The sequence below is a fragment of the Lampris incognitus genome, chromosome 8 (genome assembly GCF_029633865.1).
Source record: "Lampris incognitus isolate fLamInc1 chromosome 8, fLamInc1.hap2, whole genome shotgun sequence".
NCBI lineage: Eukaryota > Metazoa > Chordata > Actinopteri > Lampriformes > Lampridae > Lampris > Lampris incognitus.
Genome location: NC_079218.1, coordinates 10,395,853 through 10,416,983, shown reverse-complemented (window position 1 = coordinate 10,416,983; position 21,131 = coordinate 10,395,853). Strand labels below are relative to the sequence as shown.

The following is a 21,131-nucleotide window of genomic DNA, read 5'->3' as shown; positions in this document are numbered from 1 at the left end:
TTCAGCTGCAAGCAAAGAGAGAGAGGGCGTGGGTCGCGGGCAAGCCGACACATGATAGCGAGGTGTGCCATCTAACAAGCTGCTCTTTATATTCTGCAGTGAAGCTGGGTCCTGGGAACAGACTGGTTGACACTGACAGACGCGAACACAGGCTGACAGAGATAGAGACGCTGTCAGAGAAAGCACTGAAAGAGGAAGAGAAGGCGACGCTGCTCGGAAAACTGAGGGAGAGCAAGGCAACAAGGGCTCCAGCATCACTGAGTACCAGCTTGTACATCGTGCTGGTTAAAGAGACTGAGACTTGTAAATAGCAACCTGTAAATGAAAACCCAGTGTTTCTCTGAAACTGCCCGTCCTCCACCCAAACCCCTCCCGTGGCACGAGTTTTGCCACAGTGTGGCCCGCACAGGTGATGGAGCAACAGGAGTCTCCACAGGGGCGAGCCCTCCATCGTCTCACCGAAATGCAGCTACAGCAGACTAAAGTCCTGCAGGGGCTGGCCGCCCAGCACGCAGAATACAGGGCTCTGCTGAGGGAGCTGCTGCGCTCCCCTCCGGCTGCCCACAGGGGTGATCTGGACACCGTCCCGTGTCCTCGGCCCCAGATCACTGTCCCCAAGATGACATCCGCCAACGACCCTGAAGCTTTTCTTGCCATCTTTGAGAACATAGCGTCGGCGTGTGGATGGCGAGAGGAGGAATGGGCTGTGCGCGTTCTCCCCCTCCTCACTGGCGAGGCACAAGCCGCCACAAATCCAAACAAACACACACACTTTACCAATATTGATGATAAAAACAGAATCATACAGAACAGCCAAACTGGCAATTCATTGCACCTTTTCTAGTTGTGATTTCCAATTACTATATTGACAATTTTACCTCCTACAGTGTGTTTTAGCGACACTGCTCGTGACTACAGTCATGCCAATAAAGCGGCTTTCAATAGAAAATTAAAAGAAAGAAAGAAAAATATAAGATGATGCACTTGTATCTGCAGCTTAAACAGATTGTACAGGGACAACTATATCTCATCAACAGCTACTATATCATTCTGGGATGCTGTATTTGAAGCACCCATCCATCTTTTTCTGTGAACTTTTTTTTAATCTTTTTGTTGAAAGAATAATCCTGTTTTAGAATTGGCTGGTCGTTTGCTTACCACCTCCACAAATAACACAACACTGGTCAGGATTGTGTTTGGGAAAGGCCACTTGCCATGAAAACGGCGAGGCCATTGCCTTGTTCTCTTATCTAATGTGTGCAGCCAAAGACCCTCGAGCTCCCTAACCTGAAATACCTGCCAAATTGGGGTGGGGATTTCATAAGGAATTGAGAAGCAAACCATCTGACATGGCCCTTAATTGCAATTATAAAATACATGGCCTGCTTTTTATTTATAGAAAACAAGAACCAATGCGCTCAACTTGGCATAAGACTTTAAAGACTGGGTGCTGGATTGCAAATATAGCAAAACATACAAAGAAAAGACTCGGACAGCGCTCCAGTTTGAACTTTTAATATTGCCACTTGGACGTTCATTCATTCATCTATCTTCAGCCGCTTCTCCGGGGTCGGGTCGCAGTGGCAGCAAGCTAAGAAAGGCACTCAAGACGTCCCTCTCCCCAGCAATGTCCTCCAGCTCCTCCTGGGGGATCCCAAGGCATTCCCATGCCAGATTGGACATGTACTCCCACCAGCGAGTTCTGGGTCTACTCCGGGGTCTCCCCAGTTGGCCGTGCCTGGAAAACCTCCAAAGGAAGGCGCCCAGGAGGCATCCTGATCAGATGCCCGAATGTACACTCACTTAGAAGTTTCAGGCAATATATGCAGATCTTGTGGCGCAACCGTGGCGCATCTGACTCCAGATCAGAAGGTTGCGTGTTCAAGTCACATCAGGATCATCAATTTTGGTGGCACGGTGGCCCTGTGGTTAACGCTGTTGCCTCACAGCAAGAAGGTCCTGGGTTCGAACCCCAGGCTGTCCCAGGTCCTTTCTGTGTGGAGTCTGCATGTTCTCCCACCATCAAAAACACATGCAAGTTAGGGTTAATACTCCTGCCTGTAACCCTGACCAAGGCAATGGCAAGAAGAACTGGAGTTGGTCCCCGGGGGCTGCAGCTGCCCACTGCTCCTATACAATGTACTACTTTCGGGTGCTGTCGTTAGGGATCACCACAGTGGTTCATCCGTTTCCATCACTTCCTGTCCCCTGAATCTTCCTTTGTCACACCAGCCAGCTGCATGTCCTCCCTCACGACATCCATAAACCTCCTCTCTGGCCTTCCTCTTTTCCTCTTGCCTGGCAGCTCCATATTCAGCATCCTTCTCCCAATATACCCTGCATCTCTCCTCCGTACATGTCCAAGCCATCTCAATCTTGCCTCTCTTGCTTTGTCTCCAAACCGTCCAACCTGAGCTGTCCCTCTAATATACTCATTCCTAATCCTGTCCTTCTTCTTCACTCCCAATTAAAACCTAAACATCTTCAATTCTGCCACCTCCAGCTCTGCCTCCTGTCTTTTCGTCAGTGCCACTGTCTCCAAACCATACAACATAGCTGGTCTCAATACCATCTTATGAACCTTCCCTTTCACTCTTTCTGATACCCTTCTGTCACAAGTCACTCCTGACACTCTTCTCCACCCTGCCTGCACGCTCTTCTTCACCTCGCTTCTGCACTCCCCTTTACTTTGGACAGTTGACCGCAAGTGTTTAAACTCATATGCCTTCATCACCTCTGCTCCTTGCATCCTCGCCATTCCACTGTCCTCCCTCTCGTTCACGCATATGTACTCAGTCTTGCTCCTACTGACATTCATTCCTCTTCTCTCCAGTGCATACCTCCACCTCTCCAGGCTCTCCTCAACCTGCCCCCTACTGTTGCTACAGATCACAATGTCATCTGCGAACATCATAGTCCATGGAGACTTCTGCCTGATCTTGTCCGTCAACCTGTCCATCACCGTTGCAAATAAGACAGGGCTCAGAGCCAATCCTTGATGTAATCCCTTCTCCACCTTGTACCCATCCATCATTCCTACCGCACACCTCACCACTGTCACAATGCCCTCGTACATATCCTGCACCACTCCTACATATTTCTCCTCTACTCCAGACATCCTCATACAATCGTATACAATAGAATGGGTTAAATGCAGAGAACAAAATCGGTGTAAGAACAGTGTCAAGAGTGGCTCTCGTTTTCATTCAAGAAGACCTTCCATGCTAAAATACTTTCCAGATTGAATTTCTAACTTGAGATGTTGCTAGCATAAACTACAGCTGGGTCTGATCATGATGTTCTACATTTATCAAGCAAGCCAGCAGGGCATCGACATCTGCTGATGCTTTCCAAAGGGGGCAAAGTCTAAAAACTACCCAGCATCTCTCCTCCAAACATGTCCAAGCCATCTCAATCTTGCCTCTCTTGCTTTGTCTCCAAACCGTCCAACCTGAGCTGTCCCTCTAATATACTCATTCCTAATTCTGTCCCTTCTTCGTCACTCCCTATGCAAAGTCTAATAAAGGTCAAAAGTATTTTTGCTAACATACGAACTGGTATTTTGCCTTATTTGCCTCCAAAACACATTTCTGAAGTGTTACATTTCTGTGATTGACTATTCATGTAACTGTGATGTTTTAGATGTGACGCACCTCATGAACCTGTCTTTGAACTCATCTACTCACAAACTGACATTTAGTCTCATGTTTAGCTGTACCATCTGTGTAGATTAGAGGGTATGTGTGTACAAACAACTCCAGAAATGTTTGTGAGATCATCTGAAAATATATATTGTGGTAAGATGTAGATGTTTTTCTTGTTTTATTAACAGCATAATCTCATTGTAAGAAAATTGGCAAAATACATTTTTCCTGCCCCCCCACCCCACCCCACCCCCACCCATCCACCTCTATTCTCTCGGGTTCCCCCATTAGTATTCTATCACTTGGGTGGGATTGTCCATGTGGTTTCATTAAGGGTAGGATTTCACAGAAACACCATCGAAAAAGGTGATAGAGGGACGTCTTACTTTCGTCTCTTACCTGATTACACAAATAAACCCTTCATGTTTCTAATGCGTCAGCTTCCGGTGACAAAAAAATTCCGCTTCCGGTGCTGTAAGATGGCGGCGCGAATTCGCGTTTGCAGCAGCCTCATCTAGTACCGGTGTGGGAAGACGGCGTCGCGAACTAACTTTTGCGGCGGCCTCACCCAGTACCATCCATGCAGTGGCTTTGTCCACGTCTTCGTTTGATGGCTGGGAGAGCTGGCGCTGGATCGGCTGGGGGAGCCTGGTCTGCCGCGTCCGGTTGGGCCTAGGGACCACGGCCCTGCCTGGAGCTTCACCGGCGGTCTGACAGGACACGGAAGCGGGTCAGGCTAAGCTAACTGCTAGCCCATGCAGACCGGTAGTCCTGACGTTCGTTCCCTTGGACAGTGTTTTTTTGTTTTGTTTTGTTTTTTGTGGTAGTTTGATATATGTGTTCATGTAGTTTTTAGATATGTGGGGGTTTTGTTTTTCTCTTTGTTTTGCGCTACTGTGGGCTGTGGGAAACGACGTTTCATTTCCTTTCATGTATGTTAAGCCTCCACAACCAGGATGTGATGTAAATAACAGCCGGCATTGGATACACAATTGAAAATATGCTATCAGTGCTATGCCTACTTCTAATTATAAACTTAAGACAATGATCCTGTATTGTTCTGTTCACAACAAAGTCACACAACAGTTGTGCTTCACATCGATATGTGTGTCCTTGTTTGCTCATCACTCCTGTTTGAATCTATACTGTATGTTGCTGATTGATGCGCTCTCGCTCTCTCTCTCTCTCCATCTTTTGGCTCATCAGTTGTTTTTGTGTCTTCCTCCATTCAGCTTGTGGTAGTGACAGCAGAGGGAGCGGAGCTGTACAGAATCTCTCCCTGGGCCAGATACGTTCACAAGAGGTTGGACTCCAACACCTACGACTGGGTCCACTGGGAGCCTCTGCAGCCATTCATGGTACCTGCTCGTTGCTTGCACGTGTGTGTGTGTCTGTATGAGAGCATTAGTGTGCACGAGGCTGACAGGTGTTTGTTTCTTGGCGTTTCCCTTAACAAGACTTGTCTGTCAAGAATTTTCATTTTTCTTTCAACGGTAGACATTAACATGGGTGGGTGGCCCCGGCTCCAAGTCTCTCTCTCTCTCTCTCTCACTGATTTTGCCTCTGCAAGTATCCCACTAATGCACACTTTGTCAGCAAATATGTGGGAAGAGACAGGCGTGAATCACCTCATCACATTGGACTGTGAAAACATGATGACATCAGCAGCTTCTTAATGTTTGTGTTTTTCCTAAAGGCACAACGCCGCAATTATCAAGGAATGCATAAAAAGATGCTCAAGCTTATGATGATGAAAAAGATGCAGGTGCACAAAATTGTATCATGCTGTTTTCCTTTTAGACTTAATTCAAAATGCAGCACCTGATGTGCTTTATTGTGCAGGGTTTTTAAGGGTGAGTTAACACTTGGTTTTAGCCCACCTCCACCCACTCACATTTAGAAAGAGGCAATAAAAAGGGGTGATGCTTTTTTTTTAACTTATCACTAGGGCAATCAATTTTACCAACCAAGGGAAATGCCGCCATGTTTTCAGTTCAAAAGATGTAATTAAAGCTTTGGTCCTTCTTTAATAGTTACATTTAGCTGCACTGATTTTACGACAATGACAGTGTATGAATGCAAACAACTTAAAACTGAAATCAGGGATTTCTCTCCATCCATAAGTCGTTATTTATCTATTTGAATTGTGATGATGATGTGGTGGTTGTCTTGGACGGACGGTATTTAGGTACAACAGTGTTGTGATATAGCTGGATGCAGGAGGCAGAGAGAAACAGACCTGCTGACTCTTGATTTTCTGGGACTACAAACCAGGTGTAGCAGCCATTGTGGCTGGTGTGCCGTCCGCTCAGCAGTAAACAGTTCCCACCCTTGTAAAAATGGACCAAAGCTAACACAGCCTAATGTATTACAAACTACGACACACTATATGGGGACACTTGTTGTATAGTCATATTGATTGTCATGGCCACATCGGCGTCATGTCTCAAACTTTATTCCTGTTTGAGTAGGAATGTGTTTGGCGCTGCACCAGTGTTCATCCTACCTGGGCAACATTTTTCAACAGTGGTATACAGAGATTGGAAAGTGTTTCCAATCATGGTACAGATACCCGTTAGCATTATGTAACCTGACTCCATGATCCAGATGGATGAAATAAACAGATTTGTCCATCCATCCATCCATCCATCCATCCATCCATCCATCCATCCATCCATCCATCCATCCATCCATCCATCCATCCATCCATCTATTATCTGAACCGCTTATCCTGCTCTCAGGGTCGCGGGGATGCTGGAGCCTATCCCAGCAGTCATTGGGCGGCAGGCTAGGAGACACCCTGGACAGGCCGCCAGACCATCACAGGACCAACACACAAACACACATTCACACCATAGGGACAATTTAGTGCGGCCGATTCACCTGACCTACATGTCTTTGGACTGTGAGAGGAAACCAGAACCCCCCCGGAGGAAACCCACACAGACACGGGGAGAACATGCAAACTCCACACAGAGGACAGCCCGGGATGACCCACCAAGGTTGGACTACCCCAGGGCTGTCCCTGTCGCTGCTGCACCCCCTCTGCCCATCCGGGGAGGGCTGCAGACTACCACATGCCTCCTCTGTGGAGTTGCCAGCCGCTTCTTTTCACCTGACAGTGAGGCGTTTCGCCAGGGGGACGTAGCATGTGGGAGGATCACGCTATTCCCCCCCCCCCGAACAGGCGCCCCAACCGACCAGAGGAGGCGCTAGTGCAGTGCCCACATGCAGCTTCCCACCTGCAGACACGGCCAATTGTGTCTGTAGGGACGCCCGAGGAAGCCGGCGGTTCGAATCCCCATGTTGGTAGGCAATGAAATAGACCGCCACACTACCCGGACACCCCAAAACTTAAGATTTTTAATGAGCTGGCAGTGATGTAAAAGTTGCCTCATGAACTTGCCAAGTAGTATTTAAGTTGCTACAGTATGCGAGAGGGGCTCAGTGCCTCAGTCAGATTTCCTTGTGTTATTTATGAGCACAGCAAACTGCTCCTTACTTTCTTGCCTTCCTCCCCTTCTTCTTATTAGTTTCTTTTGCAGTTCCTCTGTTTTTGCCTGAAACATCCTGACTACCCCCTAACTCCGCTTACCACCACCACCACCATACTCTCCCAATGGTCTCTTTATATCCTCCAGCAAACCTCACCTTCTCCCTTGCCCTTTTTTTTCTCCAGAAGCTAACCCTACTTTTACCTTCGCTAAGCCTTCGACTTTCTCCTCAAGCTATATAATAGTTCTCTTTTTTTCTGTGTTCTCCCCGGCTTTACTGATCTTATGGAAACTACACACACCGAAGTTATGGAGTGATGTAAGATAGCTTGAGGTGTGCAGCACAATGTCTTATGGGGGTCTTGGAAAGACAAACAAACCAAATCAAAGTCTTATCTATTAAATCATTTTTCCCAGGGTTCTTCTTTGCCCTGTGTATCCAAGTTGTTCAGTTTTAGGAGGCCTATAGTTGTTTATGAGGCAAACTTTCATATCTGCACCCCCCCACCCCACCCCGCCCCCGCTCCCGTATTTCTCTCCAAACTCTGAGTCATGGGTTTTGAATGTTTAATAGCCTTTCCCACTAATCTCCCTGGAGAATCTTAAAATTTCCCTTCTTCTCTCCGCAGCACCAGCACACTCATCCAAAGACTCCTTCCTCCCTGAAAATCTATGAGGCCCATGTGGGCATCGCCTCCCCCGAGGCCAAGATCGCCACCTACGAGAACTTCACCCTCAATGTTTTACCACGCATCAAGGACCTGGGTGAGTGGTTGTGTTTTGTGTGTTTGCGGAGTGAAGGGGGAAAACTTAGTTATGCTAGTGACATTTCTACTTTGTTCGATCGTACACAGCGGTGTGCAGTGACAAGAAGGACACACAACCCACCTGTGCCCCCAGCAGGGATCTGTATGAGGATCACTGTACTTAAGCTAAAACTATGTATACAGCGTTAACATTAAGCATTATAGGGAGTCCGGGTAGCGTAGCGGTCTATTCCGTTGCCTACCAACATGGGGATTGCTGGTTCGATTCTCCATGTTACCTCCAGCTTGGTCGGGCATCCCTACAGAAACAATTGACGGTTTCTGCAGGTGGGAAACCGGATGTGGGTATGTGTCCTGGTCGCTGCACTACTGCCTCCTTTGGTCGGTCGGGGCGCCTGTTCAGGGGGGAATAGCGTGATCCTCCCACACGTTACGTCCCCCTGGTGAAACTCCTCACTGTCAGGTGAAAAGAAGCGGCTGGTGACTCCACACGTATCGGAGGAGGCATGTGGTAGTCTGCAGCCCTCCCTGGATCGGCAGAGGGGGTGGAGCAGTGACTGGGACGGCTCGGAAGAGTGGAGTAATTGGCCGGATACAGTTATGGATAAAAAAGGGGGAGGGGATAAAAAAACAACCCATTAAGCATTATAATCTGCACATACACAAAGATAACACCAAGTATAATATTGGTAAACATCGAAATAGATATGTTGGGTAAAATAGACTATGGTGGAATTTTCACAACCCCGTCCTTTACAATGATGAATTACAATGATTAGTTATAGTTCAACCCCTGTTGCTGAAAGGAGGAACCTTAGCCATTTAATAAAATGTTAACACTTAGCCATAGTGACTGTAGCTAATTTGCATGTACTACTACTACTACTACTACTTTCAGCTGCTCCCGTTAGGGGTCGCCACAGCGGATCATCTGTTTCCATCTCTTCCTGTCCTCTGCATCTTCCTCTGTCACACCAGCCACCTGCATGTCCTTTCTCACCACATCCATAAACCTCCTCTTTGGCCTTCCTCTTCTCCTCTTCCCTGGCAGCTCTATATTCAGCATCCTTCTCCCAATATACCCAGCATCTCTCCTCCACACATGTCCAAGCCATCTCAATCTTGCATATATATGTCCATTATTTAAGGTATCAAGTACCTGAGTACTTGTTTCTCACTTAATTGCAAGTATTTGAACATTGCTAGCCCCAAATAAGAGACCAGGGGCCTCATGTATCAATTGTTACTAGGGGCAAATTTGTTCTTACACACCCATGGAATTTTTTAGCCCTGAAGATTGTCTGACAGCAGTAGCAAAGCATGATGATTATTTGTAATTCCTTCCTCCTAACATCTATTGTCTACCTCTTGCAACAAGCAATCACCCAGGCCTGAAGTGTCAGCCAATCAGTGTCTAAATTCAGGGGTTACCCAGGTTCTACACTAGTCTCTCGGACAAACTTCAGGGCTAAAAAATCCCATGGGTGTGTAAGAGCAAATTTGCCCATAGTAATGACTGATAAATGAGGCCCCTGGTTCCACACAAAACCACCAAACAAGACTCAGCAAGATTAGGTATCTCTGTATTTTTTCACACAGTAGTAATATAGAGACGAAGGTTTTGTCTGGGGGAAAAAAGGGACATGCCAAGAATGAAACATAACTGTGTCTGCCAGAGATTGGGGCCGGTGGAAGTTGGGTCTTACTATTAGAGACAGAATGACCACTAGCCATACCGCTTATTCCAGTGGTCAGTAGACAGGCTGTGATGTCCAGGGCCAAAGAGGCTCCACTTTGGACCCGGTTGACAAGAAGTGATGGCTCACAGCTTAGTGGTCTTTACACCATGGAGAGACTTTTTTTTCTGCAACTGTGTCTCCAGTGACATGGCTATTTTCACTTTGTCTGAGAGAAAAGGTGATCATATTCCAGCCTTTTCTGGACCATCTCAGCACTTACAAATATCAGGTCTCTGTCAGGAGAAAAGCCTGCTTTGGCAGAAGTTTTGTACCCTCTTCCATAGCGATATTAAATAAAGCACCCCAGTGATAGTTCATCATTTGTTTTCTGATGTGATGAACCTGTATTTTTGATGTTTGGGTGTAAACTGGTATTTTGTTGTACAGGTGGGGCAACAAATTTCTTTAATTAGAACAAAAAGTTCTGTCTATCTGTCTGTCTGTCTGTCTCTCTCACTCTTTTCTTGAATCTAGGTTATATGACCGAGCATGTCATCTGTCATATCAGTTCTGTGAGTACAAAACCTCGACAAAGTCTCTTGGCCTTAAAGGCTTGGACATGCTGGCCATCGATTGGCCATTGGGTTTGGGTTGGGGGGGGGGGTTCTAGTTTGGGTTAGGTTTAGGCTAGCAGCCATTTAAAAGGAAAACCTGGTGTGTGATGGATTGTTTTCCACCTCTCATTATTTTTCTTGTGAGCTGGTTCATGGTGAGAAACCGTATTAAATCCATTTGTCAGTGTTCCTGTGTGAACGGCAGCCAGTGGTGTTTTCTAAAAAGGGCGAAGGTTGCAGTGTGTTGAAACTCCATGATGCATGCCAGGGGAACAAATTTGCATATCAGCAAATGTGGACTTGTTACATCACAAAGCAGTCCCTGATGTTGGGTTTTTTCTTTATATAATGGTGGTGTTTAGTGTTAATTGAATTGTTAATTGAATGGAAAGAACGGGAGTCGGTCCCCAGATGCTGCAGCTGCCCACTGCGCCTATAACAATAGGATGGTTTAAATGCAGAGAACAGTTTGTTGTAGGGGGTGACCGGGTAGTGTAGCGGTCTATTCCATTGCCTACCAACACGGGGATCGCCGGTTCGAATTCCCGTGTTACCTCCGGCTTGGTCGGGCGTCCCTACAGACACAATTGGCTGTGTCTGCGGGTGGGAAGCCGGATGTGGGTATGTGTCCTGGTTGCTGCACCAGCGCCTCCTCTGGTCGGTCAGGGGCGCCTGTTCAGGGGGGAGGGGGAACTGGGGGGAATAGGGTGATCCTCCCACGTACTATGTCCCCCTGGTGAAACTCCTCACTGCCGGGTGAAAAGAAGCGGCTGGCGACTCTACGGGTATCAGAGGAGGCATGTGGTAGTCTGCAGCCCTCCCCGGATCGGCAGAGGGGGTGGAGCAGCGACCGGGACAGCTCGGAAGAGTGGGGTGATTGGCCAAGTGCAGTTGGGGAGAAAAAGGGGGAAAAAATCAACAACAAAAAAAAGAATAAATTTGCAGAATCTTTCCCGACATGGGGCTGTACGGTGGCTTGCTGTTCACTACTGTAGCCTCACAAGCAGGTTCTTCTTCATTTCCAGTCCGTCTGTGTGGAAGTGTTGATCCTGATAATGTTGTCTCAAAACTTAGCGTTCACATCAGCTAAACATGTGTATTTCACAGAAAGTCTTTCACAGAACATCTGCAGCTGCAGTGCATTTAACCTAAAGTAAATGCTTTAAACATCATCAGTGCAACACCAGCAGTAATGCGGATGTTGTACCGGACCATTGTGGTGAAGTGGGAGCTGAGCCGGAAGGCAAAGCTCTCAATTTACCAGTCAATCTTCGTTCCAACCCTCACCTATGGTCATGAATTTTGGGTAGTGACTGAAAGGGTGAGATCGTGGATACAAGCGGCTGAAATGAGTTTCCTCCGTAGGGTGTCTGGGCTCAGCGTTAGAGATAGGGTGAGGAGCTCGGACATCCGGAGGGAGCTGGGAGTAGAGCCGCTGCTCCTTCGCGTCGAAAGGAGGCGGTTGAGGTGGTTCGGGCATCGGATTAGGATGCCTCCTGGGCGCCTTCCTTTGGAGGTTTACTGGGCACGGCCCAACTGGGAGGAGAGCCCGGGGTAGACCCAGAACTCGCTGGAGGGACTACATGTCCAATATGGCCAGGGAACACCTTGGGATCCCCCAGGAGGAGCTGGAGGGCATGGCTGGGGAGAGGGACGTCTGGAGTGCCCTACTTAGCTTGCTGCCACCACAACCCGACCCCGGAGAAGTGGCTGGTGATGAATGAAAGAATGAATGAAAATGCTTTAAACTTTGTCATGCAGCTACTGAGCTGAAAAACATGATCTGACGTGGGCCCAGTAATGTGTGAGCGAGATCCTTCCAGTGTGGGAGTTCCAATATGGAGGCGATCATTTGTGAGAGAGTTTCATTCAGCCTTTCATAAAGAGGTAATTTCCAGGCTCTGGTTGATCATAAGAGTTCGGTGAAGGCTCGGCACTCTGGTGGAGGACAAAACACAAGGAAGGGACAAGTAAATGTCAACATAATGTCAAACCAGATAGTGTGTGTTTGTTTTTGTGTGACTTTTTACTGTGCAAAACGGCTCACTTTTACAGACTAATGAAAGTCACAGTCACATGGGACACTACCCTCAACACCCAGTTTGCCATCAGGAAAAGACTTCTCATCATCTCATATTTCTGTGCCCTCCTGTTTTTCTTCCCAATTGTATCAGGCCAATTACCCCACTCTTCCGAGCCGTCCCGGTCGCTGCTCCACCCCCCTCTGCTGATCCGGGGAGGGCTGCAGACTACCGCATGCCTCCTCCCATACATGTGGAGTTGCCAGCTGCTTCTTTTCACCCGACAGCGAGGAGTTTCATCAGGGGGGATGTAGCACGTGGGAGGATCACGCTATTCCCCCCAGTTCCCCCTTCCCCCCCAAACAGGCGCCCCGACCGACCAGAGGAGGCACTAGTGCAGCGACCAGGACACATACCCACATCCGGCTTCCCACCCGCAGACAGGGCCAATTGTGTCTGTAGGGGCGCCCAACCAAGCCGGAGGTAACATGGGGATTCGAATCAGCGATCCCCGTGTTGGTAGGCAACGGAATAGATTACTAGATATGGATGCTCTACCCGGATGCCTATCGTTTGATAATTCTGATATTGTAAATGCAGAATAAAGGGTAAAATAAATAGATAAACAGCATCGTACGTTTGGACCTGCCCTTGTCAATTTCAAGCTTTCTTGGCCCAGATCAGGGCTGTGCAACAGAAGTTTGGTATATATGATAAATAATAATAAATTAAACTTATATAGCGCTTTTCTAACACTCAAAGTCGCTTTTATATGTAGGTAAGTTGTAGCATTTTAACTAGAGGGCTTATTTTATTTTATTTTATTGCTTCATTAATCCTCATGGGGAAATTCTTCCTCTGCATTTAACCCGTCCTAGCTGTGTAGCTAGGAGCAGTGGGCAGCCGCCGTGCAGCACCTGGGGACCAACTCCAGTTCGTCTCGCCATGCCTCGGTCAGGGGCACAGACAGGAGTATTAACCCTAACATGCATGTCTTTTTGATGGTGGGGGAAACTGGAACACCCGAAGAAAACCCACGCAGACACGGGGAGGACATGCAAACTCCACACAGAAAGGACCTGGTTGGACAACCCCGGGGTTCGAACCTAGGACCTTCTCGCTGTGAGATGACAGCGCTAACCACTGCATCACGGTGCCTTATGTCCGAAGCTCTGTCTCAACATGAATGTGGAGGGGGCGAGACAGAACAGGGTCCCGACTGAGACATGAAATAGTGCATTATGATTGTTTGTATTGATTTTGGGCGGTTGATGGGAACCATGGGATGGACAAGAAATAATGTAGGAAAGTTGAAGACCAGGCTGCAGAACTCCCACTTACACGTTTTTTTTTTTTAAGTTATGTGGTTTGAGAGAGCTGACCTAAGTTCTGGATCAAGCTGCTTGGAAGACATCGGCTTCATGGTCTTTCCAGGAGAGAACTAAAAGATAATAATGTGATTTTACAACCCGTGTCTAATTTCCGTTGCTTTTCTCAGTGTGCATATCGATTATTAAAATCATTTACTCAGTGGCTTCATTTCAGAGATTTTGGACATGGTCGCACCGCTACACACAGCTTTATATTGGCATGTTATGGGGCCCACGGTACACGAGTGTCACACTTTCAACAAGTCCAAATATAACTCATGTACCCCTGTCAATGAGCGTTCAGCCGACATTTACATGGATTTGGAGTTTACATGATAGCTTATGTAAAGGTGAGCCACATTCCCTCTAAACAAAACTGGGTGTCCAGAGATACCTGTGCTAGATATAGGCTTGTCATTACTGCATTGATTACCAGCAAGGGTACCAGCAAGAGTTAAAGGGAAGGTTAACAAGATGGTTGTGAGACCAGCTGTGTTATATGGTTTGGAGACAGTGGTACTGACGAAAAGACAGGACGCGGAGCTGGAGGTGGCGGAGTTGAAGATGCTAAGATTTTAATTGGGAGTGACGAAGAAGGACAGGATTAGGAACAAGTATATTAGAGGGACCGCTCAGGTTTGGAGACAAAGCAAGAGAGGCAAGATTGAGATGGCTTGGACATGTGTGGAGGAGAGATGCTGGGTATATTGGGAGAAGGATGCTGAATATGGAGCTGCCAGGGAAGAGGAGAAGAGGAAGGCCAAAGAGGAGGTTTATGGATGTGGTGAGGGAGGACATGCAGGTGGCTGGTGTGACAGAGGAAGATGCGGAGGACAGGAAGAGATGGAAACGGATGATCCGCTGTGACGCCCCCTAACGGGAGCAGCCGAAAGTAGTAGTAGGAGTAGTAGTAGTAGTAGTAGTAGTAGTACTTACGGCATTAATGTTGAACCAGGAATCTGCTCAACAATGTGATGAACCATTGAAAATACTGTACCTTTCTAGTAACAACCCTTAACTTTCAATGTTTTTTTTATATATATATACTTTTGAATACATACTTGAAATAATTTGGATTTGGTGAGGGGTGTCCGGGTGGCATGGCGGTCTATTCCGTTGCGTACCAACACGGGGATCGGCAGTTCGAATCCCCATGTTACCTCCCGCTTGGTCGGATGTCCCTACAGACACAATTGGCCGTGTCTGTGGGTGGGAAGCCGGATGTGGGTATGTGTCCTGGTCACTGCACTACTGCCTCCTCTGGTCGGTCGGGGCACCTATTGATGGGGGAGGGGGAACTGGAGGGAACAGCATGATCCTCCCATGCGCTTTATCCCCGAGACTCCTCACTCGCTGTCAGGTGAAAAGAAGCGGCTGGCGACTCCACATGTACCAGAGGAGACGTGGTAGTCTGCAGCCCTCCCCGGATTGGCAGATGGGGTGGAGCAGCGATTGGGATGGCTCGGAAGAGTGGGGTAATTGGCCGGATACAGTTGGGGAGAAAAACGGGGGGGGGGGAAATCCCCCCAAAAAAGAATTATGAGATGATGGATGGGAAGTCTTTTCCTGATGGCAAACTGGGTGTTGAGGGTAGTGTCCCGTGTGACTGTGACTTTCATTAGTATGTAAAAGTGAGCCGCTTTGCACAGTAAAAAGTCACACACAAACAAACACACGCATACAATTGGGGAGAAAAGGGGGGTGGGGGGGGGTTGGATTTGTTGAAACATGTCCGACACTCCTGGTCCATTATGCCAAAACAACTCCGTTGTGAAGCTGCGTTCAGTGGTGGTCCAAAGTCTCCAAAACCAAGTGGGTCATTGAAATGATAATATAACTGATATACACGATGGCAAAACTATGAAAATGAGATCTGGGTTATGAAAAAAAAAACGAAATGGTCCTTTAAAACAAGTCATCAGAAAGTGTCAAAGAATCGTGGTTATTGAGGGTTGAAAAAAAAACCGCTTCGCATATGTCTCAGATGTCATCGTCTCTTTTTCTCAAAATAGCTGAGAAAAAGCCTCGGTTAGAGAGCGAGGATGTGACAAAGGTAGAGAAGAGCTTCTCGGAGGTTGAAGCAGAAAGGTTTTAAGTCCTCAGCGGAGCTCAACCCGATGCGAGCGTTTCGCCGCTCTACCGTCAACCACTTTAAAGGACCTTAAACTTCTTGAAACATGGATAGATTTTCCTCATCTCCAACTTTTTACCCAGGCTGTCACAGTGTGGGTCTGATCAGCAGACTTGTGTTGGCATGAAATAAATGTATGGGTTTAGAGAGCTCGGGAAAACATGAAGGAAGCCGCAGAGAGACGGAAAGAAAATGGATATTCATTGCAAATGCAGAAACTAGGACTGTCAATGAATTAGACTCATACCACCTGACAGGCTGTGATTAATCACGATTAACCACAAATCTAAACCATATTTAAATCTGTTTACTGTCTCTGTGTGAGACCAAATGTATTTGTAGTGGTTTGTATTGAAGAAATATGACTAAACGGCTGGAGGAATCAATCAAACTTCATTAAATGTAGCATTATGTCAGGTTTTCTTGACTTTTTAATGTAAACAGGCGGGCTATATAGTAAAATTTCACCCAATTATAGTGATCACTTTCACTATTACATTTGTCAGTTTTTCTAATGTACTTTTGTTTCAACTGCACTTAGCAACTGTGTTTGGACAAACACCACCTGCTCATGGATCAGTGCTAACATGCTCAAGCTAATGGCGGCGTGCTTGGTACCCACATGGTACTTCAGACTTGTTGTGTGCCATTGGAAAGACATTTTCACTTTGTAATATGTCCATACAATTTTTTTTCTTTTGGATTTTTCCCCTTTTTCTCCCCAGTTGTACTTGGCCAATTACCCCGCTATTCCAAAATGTCCCCGTCGCTGCTCCACCCCCTCTGCCGATCCTGGGAGGGCTGCAGACTACCATGTGTCTCCTCCGACACATGTGGAGTCGCCAGCCGCTTCTTCTCACCTGACAGTGAGGAGTTTCACCAGGAGCGCGTGGGAAGATCCCCCCAGTCCCGAACAGGCGCCCCGACCAACCAGAGGAGGCGCTAGTGCAGCGACCAGGACACATACCCACATCATACCCACATCCGGCTTCCCACCCGCAGACACAGCCAATTGTGTCCGTAGGGATGCCCAACCAAGCCGGAGGTAACACAGGGATTCGAACCGGCGATCCTTGTGTTGGTAGGCAGCGAAATAGACTGCTATGCCACCCGGACGCCCCTGTAAATCTTTTTACACTGACATTTAGTATGTCAGTAGTCAGTAGGTTTCTCATCGCATGTTCAATTTTAGATTGCTGTGCGCTGCTGCTGAAAGTTCGACAGGAGTTTGGAGTCAAAAGTGGAAATGTGCTTCATTTGCATTATTAATTTTCAAATGTGAGAAAGTTTAAAATTTAACTGAGTGCATTAATCTGTTAATTTAAAAAAAAAAAAATTTTTTAATCTCTGATTTTTCCCCTCTTTCTCCCAATTTAGTGGCCAATCGATCTCTATTTTAGTTCAAACACCCACCCTCGCACTGCATGCGTTTGCCAACTGCATCTCCCCGGCCGGCAGTCTCGAAGGAGACGCCTTGCCACTTTCATGACAAGGCAAATCTAGGCCGAATCACTGCTATTCCGACACACACAGAGACGCATTCATGTGACGAACACAAGCCGACTCCGCTCCCCTCCCGAAGACAGCGTTGCCAATTATTGCTGCTTCATTGAGTCCGGCCATAGTCAGATCCGACGAGACCGGGGCGCGAACCCCGGTCCCCGGTGGGCAACTGCATCAACACAAGGCCGATGCTTAGACCGCTACACCACCGCGGGCCTAATCTGTTAATTTTGACAGCACTAGTGGAAACGTCTCAGAGTGCATGCAGCCTGTCTGTTTGGTCAGGGTTCGGATTAAGTACTCTACTAGTCACAGGGCTCGAAAGTGCGAGTATTTCACTCGCACTTGCGACTACAATTAGGTGTGTGCGAACTGCAAAAATGCATTTAGGAGCACATGTTTGATTAAAAAATTCAGCCCAAGCACCCTCTATTTTTTTTTTGGTCAACGAAAAGGTTGACAACACAACAATGATAGCAATCACTGTGCCGAATCAGTGTTGTCTGTTAAAAAAAATTACATGATCCACCAACCAGCAAAAAAGGGACACCACTTTCTCTACAAAAATTAATTAATTAATTAATTAAAAGAGAACATGCAGTGAGCTAGATCGGTAGGTAAAGTTAGCTAGCAGCCATGAAGCCTATTCGTCACTGGGCCCTATCTTACACCTGGCGCAAAGCGGTACAAAGCGTAGCACAAGTGCCTTTGCTAGTTTCCGACTGATACAGTTGTAATTTTCCCGTCCAACACCCACATTTTTTAAATACCAAATGTACTCGCGCCCGTCAGTGGCGCCCATGGGCATGTTGGTCTTAAAATGAGATGTGGTCAGGTGCATTGTTGGTGCATTGCTATCTTGAGGCAACAGAAAGCGGTTGCACCACTGACCAACAAAAAGCTGGTCTAAAGTCAGCGGCGCAATATTTTCCTTCTATTTATCCAGGTAGTCGGATGCACTGACATAGGGGGGTGCACAACATGTGAACACTCTGCTTGGTACATACACAGGGACACGCGGCAGCGCACCAACATGCTAAAGACTAGACCTAAAAACATTAAAATGTGAAAGATTATTATAGTGTACGTCACAATATTTAAAAAAAATGTCAAAATGGTTATAATATTTATCAAAATTAGCTAATCGCAGTAATGAGGTATGAAATTGGCTAATCATTTAACCAATCCTGGCAATACACATAGGTATTTAAATGACCCGTCAGGTTGATGGACCCATCAAACGAAAGAGCCTATTAAAAACGGATCAGAGACGGATCGTCTTTCCTGATAATTTATTTGCCCGAGGCTGCACTTTGTCTTTCCTAGGTTCAGAAGATCTGTGAGGTACCAGTAGAAAATAACCATAATATTAAAAGGAACCAAAAAACTAATTGGTGGCCGATGTTAGCCTGCATAAAACTAAGGCTTTGATCACACCACAACACAGAGACCACCCTCAGCAAAATTACCAATGACCTCCTCGTTGCTGTTGATTCAGGCCACATTAAGATTCTCATCCTCTTGGACCTCTCTGCAGCCTTCGACACTCTTTCCCACACCATCCTTCTCAACAACTTATCTGAATACCTAGACCTCACCGGTGCAGTTATCTCCATGTTTCGGTCATATCGCTCTGACAGGAAACAGTTTGTCACCATCAGACTCCAGTTCCACCTTGGCCCCAGTCAACCAAGGCATTCCCCAAGACTCTGTGCTTGGACCCTCCCCGTTTTCCATCTACATGCTCCCCCTTGGTCAGATCATCTGTCACCACGGTCTAAGCTTCCACTGTTATGCTGATGACATGCAGTTGTATCTCAGCACTAAACCATTCACTCAGCTCCCCCCGCAATCCCTTGTCAACTGCCTCCACCAAATAAAAATCTGGATGTCATCAAATCTACTCAAGCTAAATAGCAATAAAAGAGAGCTCATGGTTGTGGCTCCCAAGGTGCTGCTCCGGAAGGTTGGAGATCTTGGACGGATGTGGATGGGGACGGCTGCTCCATCTGCCCAGTCCCAGAAGTCTGAAACCTGGGTATCATTCTGGACTCCACCCTCTCATTCCAGTCACACATCAACTCCATCACCAAATCTGCTTTCTTCTACCTCAAAAACATCTCCAGACCCTGGCCATCACTCTCAGACTGTAGCAGACCCTCATCCATACCTTTGTCACCTCTCATCTGGATTATTGCAATGGAATCCTGTCCGACGTATCCAGCAAAGCCCTCAACAGTCTCCAGTATGTGCAGAACTCAGCTGCCAGGGTTCTTACTCAAACCAAGCCCTGGCAGCACATCACCCCCACCCTCGTCCACCTTCAGTGGCTCCGGTCAAGTCCTGCATCCCCTACAAAATCCTTCTCCTCACCTACAAATCCCTCCATGCCCTTACCCCCCAGTACCTATCTGACCTCGTCCACCCCTATACTCCGTCCGGAATCTGTGGTCCGCAGACACAGCCCCCACCCATCCCCCACACCAGCTTGCGGACTTTTGGGGACAGAGCTTTCAGTGTGTCAGCCTCTACCCTTTGGAACTCTCTCTTGGTAGAGATCTGCAGCGCTGCTTCTTGGGACGCTTATAAAAAAAACTCCTGAAAACTCCCCTGTTCACCAAGACCTAGTCATTTCTCTCACTTGAGATATGGTTTCCCTTAAGATCAACCATCAGATAGATCCAAAACAGAATTTTCAAAGCATATCATTGGATCTAGTTATGCAACATTAAGCCTTATGATTATTTTTGGTGGGTGGAGAAAAAAAATTGTTCACACATCTTGGGGAGCGATTCGTTTATATAACCACTACAGTGGTAAGATTATTTGAAATAAGTCAAGGGAAAAAAAAATCACAAGTTAAAATTTTTAAATGTTCCCTTACACTACACTATTAGGTCTTTTTATAATGAAGACACTGAACCTGCAGTAAATATAAAGCCGCTTTTACACCAAAATACTAAGATTTTCCTGGTTTTCAAATCTTGGGATCATTGCCTAAAAAAAAAAAAAAAAAATTCATCAGACCATCAAGTCAATTCCAGCTTTTCTTTGAAAGATGCCTTTTTCATCCACAGAGCAAATTCAGTTTTTTTTCCCCCGCCAATCCTCATCCTTTCCTGGGATCCCTACCAAAACATCACCTCTTTTTGAAGCTTGGAACAATGGCAGGCAGATTACATTATGCCCATTTTTTGCACACGTTTCATTTTTTCCCCTTCTATTCTAAACCAGCTGTCGTTGCAGGGGATAGCTGAATACAGAGAAATATTGGCCATGACAGTTTTACTTTGAAGAACTTCACCAACTCAATGTGACATGCATCTTCTCTCCTTGCTTGTTAAAATGTGGTGAATTCAATGCAACAACTCAAACACGTGAGTGCCGGGAATCTGAGAGCTCTGTTTACACGATTCCAGGAAAATACTTTGCCAATACCAAGGAAGCTTGCTGTGCCGTATCCAGTTCTGATATCCCTGGACCTTTCAACCACAGACCCTTTCAAGCCAAAGGCTATCCCCGTACAAACCCAGGATTTCAGTTTGATGTGAAGGGGGTATAAGATCTATTATCCAAACCACTTATCCTGCTGTCAGGGTCATGGTGGATGCTGGAGCCTATCCCAGCAGTCATAGGGTGGCAGGCAGGGAGACACCCTGGACAGGCCACTGGACCATCACAGGACCAACACACAAACACACATTCACACCTAGGGACAATTTAGTGCGGCTGATTCACCTGACCTACAAATCTTTGGACTGTGGGAGGAAACCGGAGCACCCGGAGGAAAGCTGCGCAGACACGGGGAGAACATGCAAACTCCACAAGAGGACAACCTGGAATGGCCCCCAAAGTTGGACTGCCCTGGGGCTCGAACCTAGGACCTTCTTGCTCTGAGGCAACCCCGC

At 47.0% G+C, this 21,131-nt stretch overlaps 1 protein-coding gene across 1 annotated transcript in view; it reads left to right on the top strand.

Annotated features, from left to right (window-relative positions):
* Positions 1-21,131, top strand: part of gbe1a (glucan (1,4-alpha-), branching enzyme 1a) — a 251,284-nt gene that overhangs the window by 115,521 nt on the left and 114,632 nt on the right. The window contains exons 4-5 of the mRNA XM_056285228.1: positions 4,877-5,002; positions 7,768-7,903. Of these exons, the coding sequence (XP_056141203.1) occupies positions 4,877-5,002; positions 7,768-7,903 (262 nt within the window). The remainder of the gene's footprint in view (positions 1-4,876; positions 5,003-7,767; positions 7,904-21,131) is intronic.